Source organism: Equus caballus, chromosome 31, assembly GCF_041296265.1.
Source record: "Equus caballus isolate H_3958 breed thoroughbred chromosome 31, TB-T2T, whole genome shotgun sequence".
NCBI lineage: Eukaryota > Metazoa > Chordata > Mammalia > Perissodactyla > Equidae > Equus > Equus caballus.
The window spans coordinates 21,725,044-21,743,759 of NC_091714.1; the positions used below are offsets into that span (position 1 = coordinate 21,725,044).

The window sequence follows — 18,716 nt, forward strand, 5'->3', positions numbered from 1 at the left end:
CTTGTGGATGGAGCTTACACCTCTTCCTCCCACATGCACTGCCTCTGACAAATTGGAGGTAAATATCACCCTATTTTTAATACATGTGCAGATTTCACTCTATCAAGAAATCCTGATCTGTCTTTCTTAGCTGTTTTTTTAACTTATGAGAAATCGCTGAAATGAGGATATCAACAACAGTAATAATAATGGCAAATATTTATACAGCACTTACAAGAGCAGTAACAGGCTATTCTAAATGCTTTCTATCAGGGAAGGTCGGGAAAGAATTCCTGGAAAAGGTGTGCTTGACCCAGCGTTGGAGTGAATTGTTGAGGATCTAACAGCAGAAGAAACCAAACACAGCCCACTTTCAGAGAGGCCGGCTCAGGACCAAGAACATTTGCAGTGCTTCTGGAAGTCACTGAACGCTGGCTGCACGGGACCAACCCCCGCAGCTGGAAACCAGCCGGGCACATGAGCCTAACTCAGGCCACTCCAGGGCCAGAGAAAGGGGCTTTGTCTTAATTCAGTTGGGTCCAACAAAATATGCAAGCAGGATTCCAGTCCGAGTGGATGCTGCAGCCCAGAAAACCATCCTGCCTTCCCTCACTGGCAGAGTCACACCACCGGAAGAGCTTTATCACGTCCTAAGGGTTTTTACAATTTTTGCCAACTTGAATAGCAAAATATAGTGCCATATGGGCCCAAGTTGTTTGGCTTTGAGCCTTTACCGCGCTGCTCTTTATTTCTTCGTCTCCTCGACAATCAGCATAACTCACTACCGTTATCGTGTCCATTTTTAGCAGCACTCAAGCCCCCTACCCTTCTAATTTACTGCCCTAGATCTAGAAACTGATTACCCACCAACTGAGGACGTAAGGCACTTGATGGATGTCCCCTCACTGCACACTCCAAGGGACAAATGTCCACGGTAATCTCCGTCTGGTCTGAGGGGCATATGCAGTGGTCCTAGGCGGCCGGCGAAAAGAATTACTAAGTTTAAAACCGGATTTAAAATGCCCCAGCAACTGTAACAGGACCCAGAAAACAGCAGGGCTCAATAAATCTTGTCTAAATCATCTATTTTGGGCTACTTTTTTTTTTTTCTTACATCTAATTCTTAGCCACGTGTGGCGCAACTGAAGTTGACAGAAACCTGCACTACTCTATTTAAGAAACATAAATAGATGAGAAATTTAGAAAAGTACAGGGAATCAATGCTTACTTTCTTCCTGCTACAAACCCAATATGACAAGAACTGTTCATCATAAAACACCAGGCAGATACTACCCACTGAATGACTCCCAAATTATGGGAAGTGAACGTCAATTCTTTATTACAGTAATCAAGAGGGAGAGTTACGTTCAACACCATTCATTTTTATTTAGATTTTGTTACTCAGAGAAATTTTGCAGCCTAAGGCCTACCAACAAATTCAGCAAATACACATAATGCAATCTCAAGGACATTTGCAAAGTAGTGCCTAGTTCATTTAGCCACAAAATAAATTCTCATCATAAAACCTAAGATTCTCCTTGTAAAAGCAGAAGAAATGGGCAGGAAGGAGGGGGATAGATAAGAAGGGTCCAGTGGGACATGGGGGGTGGAAATGAGAACTGTTTCTTCAACTCCCTTGCAAACTGTCCATACCCTCCCAGCTGTAAAATCCATCATTACTAAATGCAGAATGATTTTTAAATGAATGTGAATAAGGACAGAATGTGATCATCATTTTAAAGAATTCACATCGGCAGAGATAAAATATAAGTATTTTCATTTCCTGATGTTTTTTCTCCTCTATTCCCAAATGTCCCATAAATCACTGCCATACACAACCACACACACACACACACACACACACACACACACACACTATAATTGTCCTTTTTTGGCTGTAACACTGGTTATCCAGAGTTAGACAATAAATATTTATTAACAACTAAGTAAACAGTTTTCAGAGAATTGTCAGATACCAGATTGCATGGGCGGACTGGGGTTACCCAGAGAGAAAGTGAATCTGTTGGGGGAAATAGTTTTTCTGTCAAACACAATCCAGGAGTTACTAACATCAGAAAAGGAGTTACTGCCTAGGAGTTGAAGCAGAAGCCAAGTCAAAGAATCCAGGTGTCAAACAAGAAAACAGGCCAGGTCAAGACCAGGAGACTCGCTCTGGCAGCAGGTTCCTGTCGAGGGGCCGGCTGGGCCAGAAGAAAGGGGTCAGAGTTGGTGTGACAGGAGGAGCTGTTTCTCAGAGGGCTCAGAGGATCGCTACCTGACAAGGCATTTCCTCTGATGCTGTGCAAGTGACCTGGAAGAACGTGTGCAAGATGCCTATCTTACAACCACGGTGCAGCCCCGCCTCTCACGGCAGGTGGATCAGTGGCGTGAAACTGAAATCCATCACGTCTCCACACCATCAGGACAGCTCTCCTCTACTTGGAGAAACAGTCTTCTCCACAGACTAAATAAAGGTTTTTATGTAAGACACCAAAAGGTAAACAGAGCAAGCAGCACAGACTCATACGGGAGGCTGAGTGCCCATCCTCTCTGCTTCTCTCGCTTGCTTGCGAACAGTAAGAACCTTTCTGAACAGATGAAAGTAAACTTTGAATCCAGCAAAAAATTCGGGCACCCTGCCACAAAGATATTCTCCAAGCAACTGCAGGCCATTTGCCGTCCCATATAGCTCTCTTATTTCTTGTGACGTATTGGATCTGTGGTTAAATGAGCCCAGTATAGAATTACAGCCTTCATGCTTTGATGTGAAAAACCACTGACAGATCTAGATGGAAAGATGAGGACAAGCTGGTAAATTTTCAGGATGATGGTGCATAGGGGCCTCATTAAAACTAATGTCTTATCTTCATTTAACATCTAAGCTTCATTCTTTTTTCCTGTATTAACTTAAAAGGCTCTACTAACAAAAACTGTCACCACTTATATAATTCTTCCTGCAATCCGCCAAGCAATGTGCAAGAGCTCTTACGTGCACACACCTTTAAGGAGTCACAAAGCACAGCTGGAATTCAGCTGTCACTCTAACCCCGGAGTCTCTTCCTGCTCACTCTAACAGGTCCCACACATTACGTGCAGAACAGGTTATTCTATAAACAACCCTGAGATTCACCACCCCTATGAAAATAATTTATCAGTATGTGAAAAGTGAATAAAATAGTAGGGCCCCTAAATAAATACCAGTCTCAGCCCAGTCTGAGATGATGACAGCTGCCACACTGGCCAAAAGAGAAAGAGAAAATAGAGAATCTAAATCCAAAGACTGCAAGCTCTGTCCCAGAGACCCAGAAATCACGTCTGTCTTCTCAGTTGGAAATTAACTGTCTTAAAAGAAATTCAAATAAGTCATTCCAAATCTGCTGTTTTGTAGGAATTTCCTTCAGAATCAGTAAGAGTGTAAAAGTCTGAGATCCAAACAATGGAAGAAAACGGGCAATGGAGGAAAAGGCAATTTATTAAAGAATTTGTGCCAAGAGCCAATAAACATGTGCAGAGAAGTTCAACTTCACAAAAGCAGCAATGCAAGTTCAAACAATTCTGTACCACTTTTCATCTCTCTCCTCTTTGTGGACAGCAATTTAACAGTAAAAGCAATTACGCAAATGAACTGAGATATGTGTATGCACGCAGATCACTAATTTTAATAATTTTTCTAAATGGAACACCACTCCTAGAGGACGGTTTCAACTTTGGTTCAAAAAGAAAAACCGCTTCTGGGAACTTAGATATAAAGCCATACATTTGCATAATTCATACAAAAAAAGTGGCAGGACAAACAAAACTATTAATAACAGTTACGGAGGGGGAGAGGGAATGAAAATTTTCCACTTTTTTGTGGAAACCATACAATTTTTTGTATAATTTTTACTCTGCATTGAATTTTCTTAAGAAAGAGCCTGATTCTTAAGGTATTTTTAAAAGCCATTTTACATGCATTATTAAAAATCAGATTTGGGTTCAAAAATTTATTGCATTAAAACACTTGAGAGCAACTCTGCAGAGCAGGCCACACTAATTCCTGCCCGGCTCACAATCCAGATTTCACACTGTGGGTTAGACAGAAAGTGTGCCCTGAGTTCCTTTGGTCCCAGACTAAAATTTCACTTCGGCACAATGGTAAAACTGGGCTATGACTCATCTTCCTCTGCAAAACAATGAATGTTCCAGCTCAATGGGAAAAAACCACTTGAGTTGCCAGTTCATTGAACTGTTCAAATCAAGGTCAACATATTGGGGCAGGAGCAAGTCAGTCACTGTGCCCTGATGCTATCTAATTCTCGAACCAGGCCTTTCGATGGCCCTCCAACCAAATCCTGAATTTGCAAATATTAGAACAGGAAGCACCTGGTGCCCTCTAAGTGGAGGGTCAAAGAACCCAAGAGAAACATGAAACGGATCCAGGATCCGTGTCAATGGGCATACCTTTCAAGTAATGCCAAGGAAAAACACAGCTTCAGCTTACATATATTTTAAGTACTGCGATGAACATAATATTTGATTTCCTATTCCTAGACTCTAGCAGGCAAAGCTGATTATTAACTGACTATATTTTTATAATTTTTACAGAACTTATTTACCTGGAACTGTCACTATAGCTTGCAAAGTGCTTTAAAACATGTGACACCCCTAACACAACCCCCAGGGGACAGTCCCGTTGGAGCCCCATCTCAGAGCTTCCGGGCCTTTCACAGTTGATGGCGGGGGAACCCAGGCCAGGTCCCATCCCTTCACCAACTGGTCAGTTCCACATTAATCAGACTTCTCATTTCCCCCCAGATTCTTTCGTTTCAGCCAAGTCACCGTGTCCACTCTTCTCCCAACTTAACAATGTTCTCTCTCAAGCCTCTGCAAATTATATTCCACCTGGTCGTCCTAACCACCAACTCATTTTCTTTAAAAACACTAAGATCAGCTAAAACTTCACAAGCGCTGAGAAACTTTCCCAGACACATCTGACCACCTCTGGTCACCCTAAACGCTGTGTCCCTTTATCCTGCTACAGTCACCTGGTGGGTCAGGCAGCCCTAACAGCTGGCAAAGACAATCACGCTCCTTCCTCTCCCACGAACCCTCGCCCAGGGAACCTTCAGCAAGCTCCTGGAGCGCCCCACCGCCCCACATCGCACCCAGACACCTCAGCCCCTGCAGAAATGCTCGTTCGAAGGTTCTCGTTCACCAGGAGCCGACAGCCCGGAGCCTTGTCTATTCCGAGAGGTCTGCTCTGCCGCGCGAGGTCAGCCCATCCCGTGAGCTCCTCCCAGCGCTTCCTCCCAGATGACAGGTGACCCCCGCCCGGCCACAGCCGGACAGAACGTTCTCTCTCGCCCCGGCCCAGCCCGCCTCTGCTCAGAGGGACTGCCCGGACATCCCACAGGCAGACCCGGCCTGTTGCCCCGCAGTGCCTGGGCCCCCAGCAGCCCCTCCAGGAGCCACCAGGCCGGGAGGGAACGACCAATGCTGCACTCCAGCCATCCCGAGGTGCTGACCCGCTGCAAGGCAAGGCCTCAGGCTAACTAGACAGGATTTCTGGGCATGGGGCTCCAGCAGCCTGGGGATGCTACCGAGGAGCCAAGGTTGAGTAATACTTTAACCAGTCCATCTAGAAAGGAAAGGGCTGACATAGGGGCCTATCCACCGAGAAGAAAGCAGAAAGGATAGCAGGAAAGCAAGCTCCCAGAGGTGGTTTCCTGAGGACAATCTAGACATACGCCATCCGTACATCAGCACATGCCTATGAGTCCTGTAAGCCCTCCAAATACATTTTTAATGTTTTGTGTTTTTTTTTTGGTGAGGAAGACTGTCCCTGAGCTAACATCTGTTGCCAATCTTCCTCTGTTTTTTTTTTTTTTTTCTCCCCAAAGCCCCAGCACATAGTTGTACATCCTAGTTGTACACAAGTCATTCTAGTTCCTCAATGTGGGATGCAGCCACAGCATGGCTTGATGAGTGGTATGTAGGTCCACACCCAAGACCTGAACCAGCAAACCCTGGGCCACTGAAGCAGAGTGCACAAACTTAACCACTCGGCAGTGGGGTCAGCCCATGGCCTCCAAATAATTTTGTATTTCACATTTTCAAGGGTTTTTTCCCCTAAACTTTGGTCTCCCTCAATTAGATTATTTTTAATATTGGTCATTTGTCCATAGACAATAAGATTAAGAAAAACAAAGGAAATATCTAACAAAAGCTTATAGTAAATATTTTGAAATAAAAAGATTCTATATCAAAGATAGATCAATAGACAGACAGACAGACAGACACAGAGATTCAGATTTCAATCTACTCAGTTTTGCCCTGTTCTATCTCAGTGGATAGCTGTGAGGCAAATACAATAGCTGCACATTCTACATGACATTGGAGAGCAAAGGACCAGCAATTTCAAAAATAACACTGAAAGGCTAATTTTGAGCAAATATGTATACTAAATCTATTCTGTCTTATTTGTTTCCTTATTCCCTTTAGTTTCTGCAACATTTGAAATATCATCCTCTGCACTGGCGAAAGTTCAATGCAAAATACTTAGGTCTCACTCTTTCCACCTTCCTGGGGGTCTGTAAGGAAAGGATTTGTCTCCAGGTTTAACCTACTACGCAGACTGCTCTGAAGACCAGAAAGGCCGTGTGCTGCCACGGAGAACACCGTCATGAAACGTAGGCTTTTCTGTCTCTACTTCTGGCAAGATCACTATGCCGCAGCCATGAGAAGACATGCAGTTCACTAACGACCAACGAGAAGAGAGCCAGGGCCCTTGTGGAATTTGAAATTATGTACACATTGGTTTTCTATTTTTATTAAAATAACATGCCCCGAAATATTTCTTTTTTCAAACTGCTTTCTATTTTCCTAAAGCCTTTGGTGGACTGGTCAGAGGACAGGAAAGAATGCTATACACACCAGGCTCCTATTTAAAGCTTCAGTCTACTCATTTAAAAGTCTGCTCACTATGTGAAGGTGTGTTTGTATTTTCCTTCTAATTGTCTTCTGATTTCAACCACCATAGACACCTGAGACCCAAGCAAGACCGTCAAGACGCAGATGAGGAGACCACGGAAACTACTAACGTGGGGGAAAGAAAGAGGGTTAAGTGAGAGTCAAGAGAGGTCTTTGCAAGGCCACGATGCTGCAACTGCTGTTTCTGTGCCTGGGGTTTGAAGTCAGTCCCTGGAAGCTCTCTGAGCTTTCTGCCGGACCACATGGTTCTTTAAATAAGACAGAAAGTAGTAATAGCCCAAGAAGAGAATTATAGCACACTGATCTATTACACTTGGCGAAGAAACCAAATTTACTAAGAAAATATGGGCTGCTCCAATCATTTTAGTTTAAATTTGCTCCACAGAGATGATGCGTACAAGCGGTTGCCACCTCATTCATAAACATTACGAGGGAAAGAGTAATTCCAAAGGAAAGAAAAACATCTTTAAAAAATTCTATGCAGCCTAAAAGTTTTTCCATAGTGACAATATTCATGCATGACATGTAAGATCAGACAAAACATATCATTTAGGGTTTGTTTCTCAGAGAGCTTATAAGACAAGTACACAGATACACATACTAAAGCAAGATGCGGATGTCTGAACTGATGAGAAAAAGTAGGTCACCGTGGAAGTAAATTCCAGTGGAAAAAGGTGCATGACCACATCCTACGTAAAGTTCTGCATCAACATTTCTCCTAGACAAGACTGCATTCAACAAAAACCCCTTTATTTACAGTCCCCCCAAAAGCATAAATGTGTGATTCTCCCCTTTATCAGCTCTGAACTCTATAATTTAAAAAGTAAAATATCCTTTTAGCCAACACAACACATCGAATACAATATGGGATGAGCTCTATCAGTATTCACCAGCACAGAGGAAACTTTCTCTACCGACGGTAAACGGCACATAATAAGCTACTTTGAAAGTAGAGAGAGGTAAAGAGAAGCACATCCGTTACAAGAAATTTATGGTTCCTGGAGTCCTTTTCCCAAAGAAGCCAGTAACTGGCAAACGATCGCATTGGGAAGAGACGGCTGAAGCAGACAGCGTTGGTCTCCACCATTCGGAGTCTGCAGAGGTGCAGCGTCCGGAGGAAGAGCCAGGGCTGTTCTGTCACCAGCCAGGCCCTTCCTTCAGAGCTCTGCTAACAAATCGGGCTCAGCAGTGACTGAAAGCGATCTGTCCTTGCTGACGTCCTCTTTTCAAAACCTCACCGGCTGGAAGTCATGCAGGTTGACAAACTTACCTGGTAACTGCTTGCAAGCCCGGCCAGCTGCTCGCCCTGGCAAATCCACTCTGCACTTTTTCCAACGAAACGTGGTGGCTGCCGGGCCGCTCATCACCTACATCTGCTTGAAGGACGAGGAAAAAGATGCAGAGGAAGTGGACAACAAAAGCAGCCTGCGAACTGCACACTGGGATGTCCTGTTTTGGGGTGGCTTTTATTTTTCCCATGAGAGGATCTGACTAAACCTAACCCAATCTCCTCTACATACCAGACAGGAAGTTACACTTAGCAGTCAGTGAAAACTCCTTAGGTCGTTTTTTTTTCTTGTGTGTGAGTTTTTTTTTAATTGTCACAACTAAGGGCCTTTGAATGTTTCTGATCTTCTACAAAGAGATGATAACTCTGCTTCCTGTTCTGACAGCGTCAGCTGTAAGAGACACCTCCACCCACCTCCCCACCCACGATGCATATAAATAGAGGCGTTTGCCCTGGGTGTCCAGCCAGGCTGCAGTTGGGTAACATATTAACTATACTTCAAAGAGTAAACTGGACTTGCCATTTCACTTTAATATGCATATATACCTTGGGAAAATGAAACAAAAGCATTTCTTCCTAATTCCTTAGAAATTGCTATCATGGAGAAAAGGAACTTAACCATACAGAATCATAAAATAAGAGGTAGCAGCTTTGACTCATCTTTTCCAGCCTATTCAGTCCTGTGTAGTATCTGCTCTCTTGCTGTCACTTAAAAACGTTATCCACACACATACAACAAGCAAGGAACAATCATTACCCACATTATGTCACCGGCCTCCAACTTTAACTCTTTTTCTCTCCTGCTTTGAAATAGAAACTTTCTACTTATAAGCAAAGATTTTCATGGAATATTGTATCCTTGTCAGGATACACATGCGTTTAAATGAAAAGCCATCTCGCTCCCTGCTACTGGCTGAGGTGGAGAAAACAGAATCAGTCAGTACTCGCTCCAGGCTCCTCTGTATTAATCTTAGACCAGAAGCTGTATGACTCCCGCAAAACACTCTCTCGAAGCCTCAATCTCCAAGTCTGTAAAATAGGGGCATGACCTCGCCTGTCCTCAGGGCTGTGGGGAGGAGAGAGACCCTAAAAAGTGCAGTGATACAGATTATGTCACATGGTCAAAACTCAATTCTTTTTTTCATACAACTTTATTGAGATATAATTCACATAGTATGCAATTAATCCATTTAAAGCACATAATTCGATGATTATTAGTATATCTGCAGAGGTGTGCATCCGTCACCGCAATCACCTTTACAACATTTTCGTCACCCCAAAAAGCAGTCACTCTCCACTCCCTTCCCCCACCCTCCAGCCCTGGAACCAGAAAAACCTACTTTCAGTCTTACAGATTTGCTGCTTCTGGCCATTTCATATAAAAGAAATCACAGAATATGTGGTCTTTTGTGACTGGCTTCTTTCACTTAGCATAATGTCCTCAAAGTTCATCCACATTGTAGCGTGTGTCAGTATTTCATTTCTTTTCAGGGGTGAACAATATTCCAATGCATGAATACCCCATGTTTCATTTATTCATTCATCAGCTGATGGCCATTGGGTTGGTTCTACCCTTCAGCTAATATGAATAATGCCGCTCTGAGCATTCCTGTACAAGTTTTTATGTTGACGTACGTTGCATTTCTCTTGAGTATGTACACCCAGGAGCAAAACTGCTGGGTCAGGTAGCAACTCTATAGTCAACCTTTGGAAGAGCTGCCAGTTTTCCACTGTGGCTGCACCATCTTGTCTTCCCACCAGCAGCGTTTGAGGGTTCCCAATTTCTCCACATCCTCGCCAACACTTACTATTAGCTGTCTTTTGGATTACAGCCATTCTGGGGAGGATGAAGTGACATCTCATTATGGTTTGATTTGCTTCTCCCTGATGGTTATCAAAACCCGATTTTTATCGATAGCCCAAAAATGTCTCCCTTTTTATAGGTGGGCTAAATACTCAAAATACAGAAGAACCAGTGAGGTATGGCAACCACTTAATCAGAATAGATACTGGCTACAGTACTAAAGCAAGACCTTGAAGGTGACCAGCTTTAACAGTGGCTATTTTCCAATAGGTGTGAAAGAATTTCATCATTTTTAACTGGTAGAACTATTATATGGGCTCACACCAGCTAAACATTGCTGGCCTTCAGATTTAAATCCTTCAGATTCATCTCTCTTCCGAGGCTGCTAACGCCGTCGGCCCTTCTGCCTCTATGAAAAGGCTGCTTAACAAAACGTATAAGACGACATTTTCAATGTAAAAATGACATTTGAATCATTTCCAATCAGTTCTTTTCACCTGTCTTTCTGTTAAATAGAAATAGCCTCAATTAAAGCGGCCTTTTGTAAGTGAACAGCCATAATCATTTACAGGAAGAAATGGCAGACCAGATCTGATTCACAACTGAGAATGTCACAGATTTTGAAGGTGGCCAAGGGATACAACAAATCAGGATCTAGACACTAGCCATAATTTCCCCTTCCCTCTTGAGAAGGCGAGATTGGGAGAAGGACAATAATTATCCTACTTCGAAGGGATTATCTAATTCAGAATTCAAACAAATCTAATCTAATTCAAAAGGATTATCATTTTTTTGTGGTCGAAGGCATTATCTAATCTAATTTGGAGGGATTATCATTTTTTTATGACCTTATGCTGTTTGAACATAATTCACGCACAGTGATGTTAATTATCTCTTTCCTAAAACAGTCTATTTTAGGATTTTTTCTTTTCAGGAAGATTGGCTCTGAGCTAGCATCTGTGCCAGTCATCCTCTATTTTGTATGTGGGAAGCCGCTACGGCATGACTTGCTGAGCGGTGTGTGGGTCCACGCCCAGGATCTAAACCGGTGAACCCTGGGCCACCAAAGGAGAGCACACAAGCTTAACCACTACACCACCAGGCCAGCCCCGGATTTTAATATTTTAATCGCTAAAAACAAACTAAACAGAATAAAATCTACACAAAGTGTAACAAAGAAAACACAAAAAGTTTATAAACTTTCAAAATTAACAACTTTTTTCTTTATTTTCCAATATAAGGCCTCAGGCCTTGCAACATGTATTAATAATATGATTCATCCATCTTCTAAGAAATTTCCCATGTCTCAAGGCTGCACTATGTAATCCATTGTTTTCGTTATTTCTTGGCATACAGCTGACTATGAAAGTGACCGCTGAACTTTCCTATGTCAAATAGAACTTTCCATTGTGGGAAATTTCTAAAACATTCACATTAAGCTAACTGGAAATGTCATCATAGCCCAGGAGCAAATATGGTCTGTATCAACCAGCACGACTTCTAAACTACGCAGGAAAAGCAAACCATTGAACAAACACAAGTGCAAAGGCTTCCTTAGAGTTGCTGTAAATACTTGACAGTGAAGAAAATCAGAAGCAACAGTTTATCAAAAGTTATCTGAAGGTTCTTCTAGAAACATCTAATAGGCCAGCACTTGTTAAAACTGTTCTGTAATGTCAGACCCCACTCTCTATCCACAGACCCCTTCTGCTAGATTACATGTTGGCCTCCTTTCTAGTTCTTGTGAAATCAATAGACCATTTCTGTTGCAAGGATCTGTCTAGAGTATGTGCTTTCTTATTCAATCTGGTGTTGACAGCAATAATCAAATTTTGTACATACCACTAGCTCCATTATCGCTCGACAGCCACTGGCTGCCAGCCTAGGTCTACTCTAGTCAAAATGGAAAGAAAGGATTGGACTGGAGAGGGAAGTACAGAACAAATCAGCTGAAACTACAGGAGGTGGTGGAGGAGTGAGAGAGGGCAGCAAAGGCACTCGGAGACTAATCCTCTCCCCTCTGGGCAGACGCACGCCAGGCAGCATCAGCACAGCCAAGCCCAGGTGAGCAGATTGTGGCTATTAAAGGCACACATTTCTTCATTCTTTCTGGTATCTGCAAACCCTCCTGGCTTTGAACATCTTATTATAACTGTCAGTCCTAACTAATGAGCCTATACCTAACCCTGAAGAGCAACAGACAAAAGCCTGAGACCACCCACACTTTCCAACACCAGGGACACCAAGCGCCAGGGAAGCCCAGACGCACAGCACTTCCCGAGAACCCTCTAGACACTAATGGCTTCCTTTTGAAACTCTTCTGTATGCGTTTAAGCTAGAATGAAACATTCCTCCCAGATCAGAAAACATTAAATTCATCTTACGATAAAAACAGAGTCAGCTTTAAAAAGAAATTGGGGAGTGGATGGAGACCCGACTATGAAATTTTACTTGACTTGCACTTTTAGACTTCAAATTCTCCAAGAAAACCACACTCGTGCTAACGGATATTCTCTACCTAAAAGCAGCATGGACGATGCTATTGGCTGGTATGACAAGCAACTCTGTTCTCCTTTTTTAAAACTTGAAATAATTTTATATATAAAGAACTCACACAACTGAACAACAAAAAAATAAACAACCAATCAAAAAATGGGCAGAGGATATGAACATTTCTCCAAAGAAGATATACAGATCGCCAATAGGCACACGAAAAGATGTTCAACGTCACTAATCGTCAGGGAAATGCAAATCAAAACTACACCAAGATGTCACCTTACACCTGTTAGAATGGCTATAATCACTAAGACTAAAATAGCAAATGTTGGAGACGATGTGGAGAAAAGGAAACCCTCATACACTGCTGGAGGGAATGCAAACTGGTGCAGCCACTGTGGAAAACAGTATGGAAGTTTCTCAAAAAATTAAAAATAGAATTACCATATGATCCAGCTATCCTACTACTGGGTATTTATCCAAAGAACCTGAAATCAATTCAAAGTGACTTATGCACCCCTATGTTCATTGCAGCATTATTCACAATAGCCAAGATGTGGAAGCAACCCAAGTTCTCAACAACTGATGAATGGATAAAGAAGATGTGGTGTGTGTGTACCTATATATATATATATATATATATATATATATATATATATATACACACAGTGGAATACTAACCGGCCATAAAAAAGACGAAATCATCCCATTTACAACAATGTGGATGGACCTTGAGGGTATAATATTAAGCCAAATAAGCCAGAGAAAGATAAACACCATATGATTTCACTTATTTGCAGAAGATAAACTAACATACAGACAAAGAGAACAGTTTAGTGGTTAACAGAGGGGAAGGGGGTTGGGCGGTAGGCATAAGGGGTGAAGGGACATATTTATATGGTGACCGACAAATAATAATGGACAACTGAAGTTTCACAATGTTATAAACGATTACGACCTCAATAAAAATAAATAAATAAACTTGAAATAATTCTAGATTAACCAAAAAAACTGTAAAAATAACACAGAGAGTTCTCATATTGCCTTCACCCAGCGTCCTCAAATGCTACCATCTTACATAATCAGAGTACAATTATCGAACCCAGAGAATTAACACTGATGCAATACTGTGAACTACTCTACTGACCTTATTCAAATTTCCTCAATGGCCTCATTTTTCTGGGTCATGATTCAATCCAAGATCCTGCATAGAAGCAACATTCCAAAATCCAAGATGCCCCCTTCCCAATAAATCCAATCACGCACAATCTACTGAAAGCTCCTGATCCCCCAGAAAGGTCAGTCTCCTTTCATGCTAATGAGGTAGGGCCATCATTGACCACCGAGTCTTCAGGCTAGACATGTTCTTTTCCTCTACAATTCTCTCCATAACTACTCTGTCAGTCTTGTCAATCTTATCTTGTAAACACAGGTCAAATAGTTTCACAATCCCTTGGTCCAGATGTTTTGCTGAATGCGAACTTTTCCCACATGAGAAAAGTTACACAGCACACAGGCCATATATTACATTAAAACAAAAAACAGCCAGATCCAGGGCAACTTCCCTAATCAAACACATTTAATACTTCTGCAGCAAATACGTGTATTTTATGAACAACGAGTGGGAGTCAGATGCTGCCACCCACCACTGAGTTCAGGTCCAGCCCAGGATTTACCGTCAAATGAACTACAAAGAAATTATCTTTTGGTTTGCAGAACTCTCTTTTGCTACTGTAACTGCAGACCAGAATCCTGCAGTTGAAACCTGACCTAGGAACCCCATGGAGGCATCTATCTCCCACCTGCCTTCGCCTCATCCTCTTTCACTCAGTGTCCTGGCGAAGTCAGCTGCAACGTCCCCTTGACCTCCAGGCTTTCTTCACTCCAACTCACCCTCCATTAGAGCCCCAGGAGTGATCTTTCTAAAACACCTGCAACTCCCTAGCTTCAAATGCTTAAAGATTTCTCATGCAAGGAAGAAGGCTAGGGCCTAATCTTCATGAGGTTTCCACAGCTTTCCACCATCTGAGCCAATTGCCCTGACTGTAGAGACCATCTATACAGCATAACACACAAGAAGAACACAAAAATGAAAAAGGTATAGTCTCTATCATCAAGATTCTCACAGTCTAATTCAATCCCTTTAATATTTTCATCAAAGTAATTACTGTTTAGAATACATCTTCTCCAATAATCAAAGAGTGTGGCGGGATTTTTTAACTCATTTTTTTCCAGCTAGGAAATTCTACCTTAGTTCTTGATCACATTAAAGATGACTAACAAAATCCCACACATTGACATGAAAAGGATTTTTCAAGTGATTTTGACAACACACGTCTGAAAATACAGCTACGCTATTGTTGATATGGTTAAAAAAATTACAAGAAGCAAAAGCCAGGAAAAGTTTTCTAAAAACAAGCAAACCTAAAAAAGCAACATGAAGGATGGTATTTAACGGGCTGAGTGGTTTCTCATGAGACTGTTTTTCCAAAGCACAAAGACATAAATAAATCTGAAATCATGCCTTTGTTTCCATATTAGTATATTAATGGAACTGAATGACATTATAATCAACAAAATCAAGTCAGAGAGTTAAGCCAAAATCCCCACCATCGAATTGCTGAGTTTCTCCCCAGCCACGCAGAGGCTGCTCTCAGATGCAGGCTTCGCCAATGAAAGAGGAAAGAAACCATATTTTAAGTATTATTAGTTTTCTGTTCTAATGTGCAAAAAGTCAAAGGCGGCTACTTGGAATGATGAAAAATGAAAAATTCCTAGAGGTTGTATTTCGGGATTACATTATAACCTCTCCTATCTCAGGAAAACCACACATAAGCAGTGAGAGTAAGAGGTTAGGAAGAAACCTGCTAAATCCCTTACTGAGCAGGGAGAGAGGGGTCAGAGGGTTCTGAGCAGAAAACCTGAGGTTCCCTTCCAGGGCGGCCCTGCACTCACAACAGAGTGTGTGTGTGTGTGTGTGTGTGTGTGTGTGTGTGCGCGCGCGCGTGGGCGCATGCGTGCACCTGTGTGCACCTGCGTGTGTCTATGTGTATGTGTGCCTGCGTGCGTGTGTCTGTGTGCATGTGCCTATGTGTGTATGTGTCTATGTGTGTGTGTCCGTGTGCATGTGTCTATGTGCGTGTGTCTAAGTGTCTGTGTGTGTCTGTATGCATGTGCCTGTGTGCACGTGTCTATGTGTGTGTATGTGTGTGTTTCTATGTGTGTCTATGTGTGTGTCTGTGTGCATGTGTCTATGTGTGTGTTTCTATGTGTACGTGTGTCTATGTGTGTGTCTGTGTGCATGTGTCTATGTGTGTTTCTATGTGTATGTATATGTGTGTGTGTCTGTGTGTATGTGTCTGTGTGTGTGTCTGTGTGCATGTGTCTGTGTGTGTCTATGTGTATGTATGTCCTTGTGTGTGTCTGTGTGCATGTGTCTATGTGTGTGTTCCTATGTGTACGTGTGTCTATGTGTGTGTCTGCGTGCATGTGTCTGTGTGCATGTGTCTGCGTGCATGTGGCAAGGTTCCTCACTGGCAGTGTTGCTTCCAAACAGAAGTGGCAACTGCCTGGAACTGACTGAGATGAGGCATCCGGTGGCCGCCAGCACTCCGTGTTAGAAGAGGCCAACACCACACGGCTGCCAAGCGATGCCAGGACCCGATCTGCCAGGCCGTGGGAGGAACCTGCAGTGCCAGCTGCTGGAGGCTGAGGGCCCTGGGCCCGCCCCTCCAGCTCACACAGAAGGAAGAGGGTCATTGCCAGGGGTCTTCAAGGAGCAGGAAAAGTTATTTAAGGAGAGACTGAAAGAGATGAATACTTTAAAAAGGCTTTAAAAAGCAAGAGTAATTTGAAATTATTTAAAAAGAAAGAAAAAGGGGTTGACTGTTCTACGTGTTCTGTTTTTATAAATCAGATGAAAAACAAACATTGTCGTTTCTCATTTACCTTTGTATTGCTGTCCCTGGCACATTATAAGGACTTCATAACTGGACACTTACTGCAGGAAGAGAGAGGAGCGGATCGGAAGACGTGAGAGCAGAAGTCACTGAGGAGCAGGACGAGGAGAGGAGCCTGCCAGCTCACACCCACGGAGAGCAGCGCACGACCAGCCCGGCGGCTGCACAGGGGACGCGCACGTCCACGACAGGAGCAAAGTCAAACCAGCAGCTCTGGGGCAGACTCAGCAGCCCGAGCACTGCAGAAACGGACCTGCAGGGAGAGGTGTGGCCAGGGCAGAAGGGCACTTTCAGAATATAAGAGATGGACTCATTTTTTTTTTTTAAAGATTTTATTTTTTTCCTTTTTCTCCCCAAAGCCCCCCCAGTACATAGTTGTATATTCTTCGTTGTGGGTCCTTCTAGTTGTGGCATGTGGGACGCTGCCTCAGCATGGTTTGATGAGCAGTGCCATGTCCGCGCCCAGGATTTGAACCAACGAAACACTGGACCGCCTGTAGTGGAGCGCACGAACTTAACCACTAGGCCACGGGGCCAGCCCCGTGGGGATGGACTAATTTTTAAAAGTAGAGGCAGCAGCAAGGGCAACCTGTTGGGCTGTGGAGCAAAGGTCAGCAAGTGCGCTTTCTTGAAGCTGGCACTGTGAGGAAACTTCTAGTTTCCAGAGGGTTCCAGAATCCTCAAGCTCCAGAGGAAGGTGTGAAGAAGAGAAGCCTGGAAATTATTCTTTGTTTAGCAGTAAAAACATCTAGTGGGAGAAGTGACCTACGAGTCCCCTAGGACACATCAGCCTATGGATCCAGATGTGTCACTCATAACACTTTGTCCCATGGTCCCCTGCAGTGACACTCTCAATTCAAAGTCTTTCCCATGGATCTCTCATGCCCTTAAGGGAATCTGAGGATGCTGGCCACTGAGGAGACACAGGTATTAACATGTGTGAGTCATCTGTATACTCAGCCTGCAGCTGATACCACACACAGATAGTCCTGTCCAATCGGGGACACACCCACCGGAATCCCAGCGTCATATCTCTCAACCTGGGAATGAGGCATCAGCATCTACCTGTGACAACTTAGGGCTGAGAGTAGGGAGAAAATGAGGGAATTCAGGTAATAACTGCGCAGAACCCATGCCGAGGAGCTGACCGGAAGTATTTTAAATCATTTCCAGGATTTCTAAGATGATAGAGTTTCCAAGAGGTATCAGGTGATGAATGGAGAATGCAAGCAATGGTTATCGCTAAGAAATGACGAGCCATGGGACTCAGGAGCAAAGCCCCAGGGCCCCAGTCCCAGGAGGGAGCCAGTCGGCTAGCGGATCCGTTCCTGCACGCCTTCTCTGCTCCACGCAGAACACCGAGGAGAGCCAGTCCCCAGGAGAAGCGACACACACAAGGGCTAGAGAAGGAGTGTTGTGGCCTTGCTGTCACTGCCACAGGGACCAAGCAGAAGCAGTGACATAGGCCGGAGCCTGCAAGCAGGGGAGAGGAGAGCAGAGGCTGAGTAAAGAAGGTGGGCGTGAGCACGACGGGAGGGGAGCAAGGCACCCACAGCCTATTATTAAAGTATTCTGAGAAGTCACAGGGAATGGGGAGGAAGGTGGCGGGTGGAACGAGGAAACAATACCAGAAGGTACGAAAAAGAAAACAGTGATCCAGAAATAAGGAGAACATCACTCAGGCACTTTTATTCCCTGATGGAGAACAAGCATCCTGGATTTGTGGGTGGGACCATTTATGGCTGTTTTAGCCAAAGCTCCACTTTCCATAAAATTTTTCTCCTCTGGAGAACGTCCATGAGTAAACCTATCTATAAAAGGAAAAATAAAGCAAAAATAACAGGCTTGGTTTAAATTAGGAACGTTGCACTGAAATAACTGCCTGGAGGTTGCCAATTCAGCAGAGCGCTGGAACTACTGATGTGCTGTTCAAATACCAGTATGTAGTTTGATCAGTAAAAACTGGCCAACTCTAGGAACCTCTGAACTTCAAAGGTCTTTCACACTGATTTTCATTGATGCCGGGAAAATTCTTACAAGTTAAGCTGTGTTAATCTCTCAACTCTCACTTGAAAAATGAGGTAGCTAAGGTTTCATGCCACCGAGTGAAATGCCAAATTCATGCCATGGCTGCTCTTAACCTCAGGACCAGCTCCCAGCCCCACAGGCTCTCCTCCCCCTGTAGAGGCCACACTGGTTTTCAACAGCATTGCCTGAACCA

At 43.5% G+C, this 18,716-nt stretch overlaps 1 protein-coding gene across 33 annotated transcripts in view; it reads right to left on the minus strand.

Moving 5' to 3' along the window:
- UTRN (utrophin) overlaps window positions 1–18,716 on the minus strand; it is a 478,290-nt gene that overhangs the window by 411,815 nt on the left and 47,759 nt on the right. For 16 of the 33 annotated variants that reach the window (XR_011434362.1, XR_011434361.1, XM_070256217.1 and 13 more), the window contains exon 1: window positions 8,219–8,638. The exons of the other annotated variants lie outside the window; for them this stretch is intronic. Coding sequence is in view for 14 of the 16 variants with exons in the window: in XM_070256217.1 (XP_070112318.1) it covers window positions 8,219–8,312 (94 nt within the window). In the remaining 2 variants the exon portion in view is untranslated. Of the gene's footprint in view, window positions 1–8,218; window positions 8,639–18,716 lie in introns of those variants that run through there. 33 annotated transcript variants of the gene reach the window in all.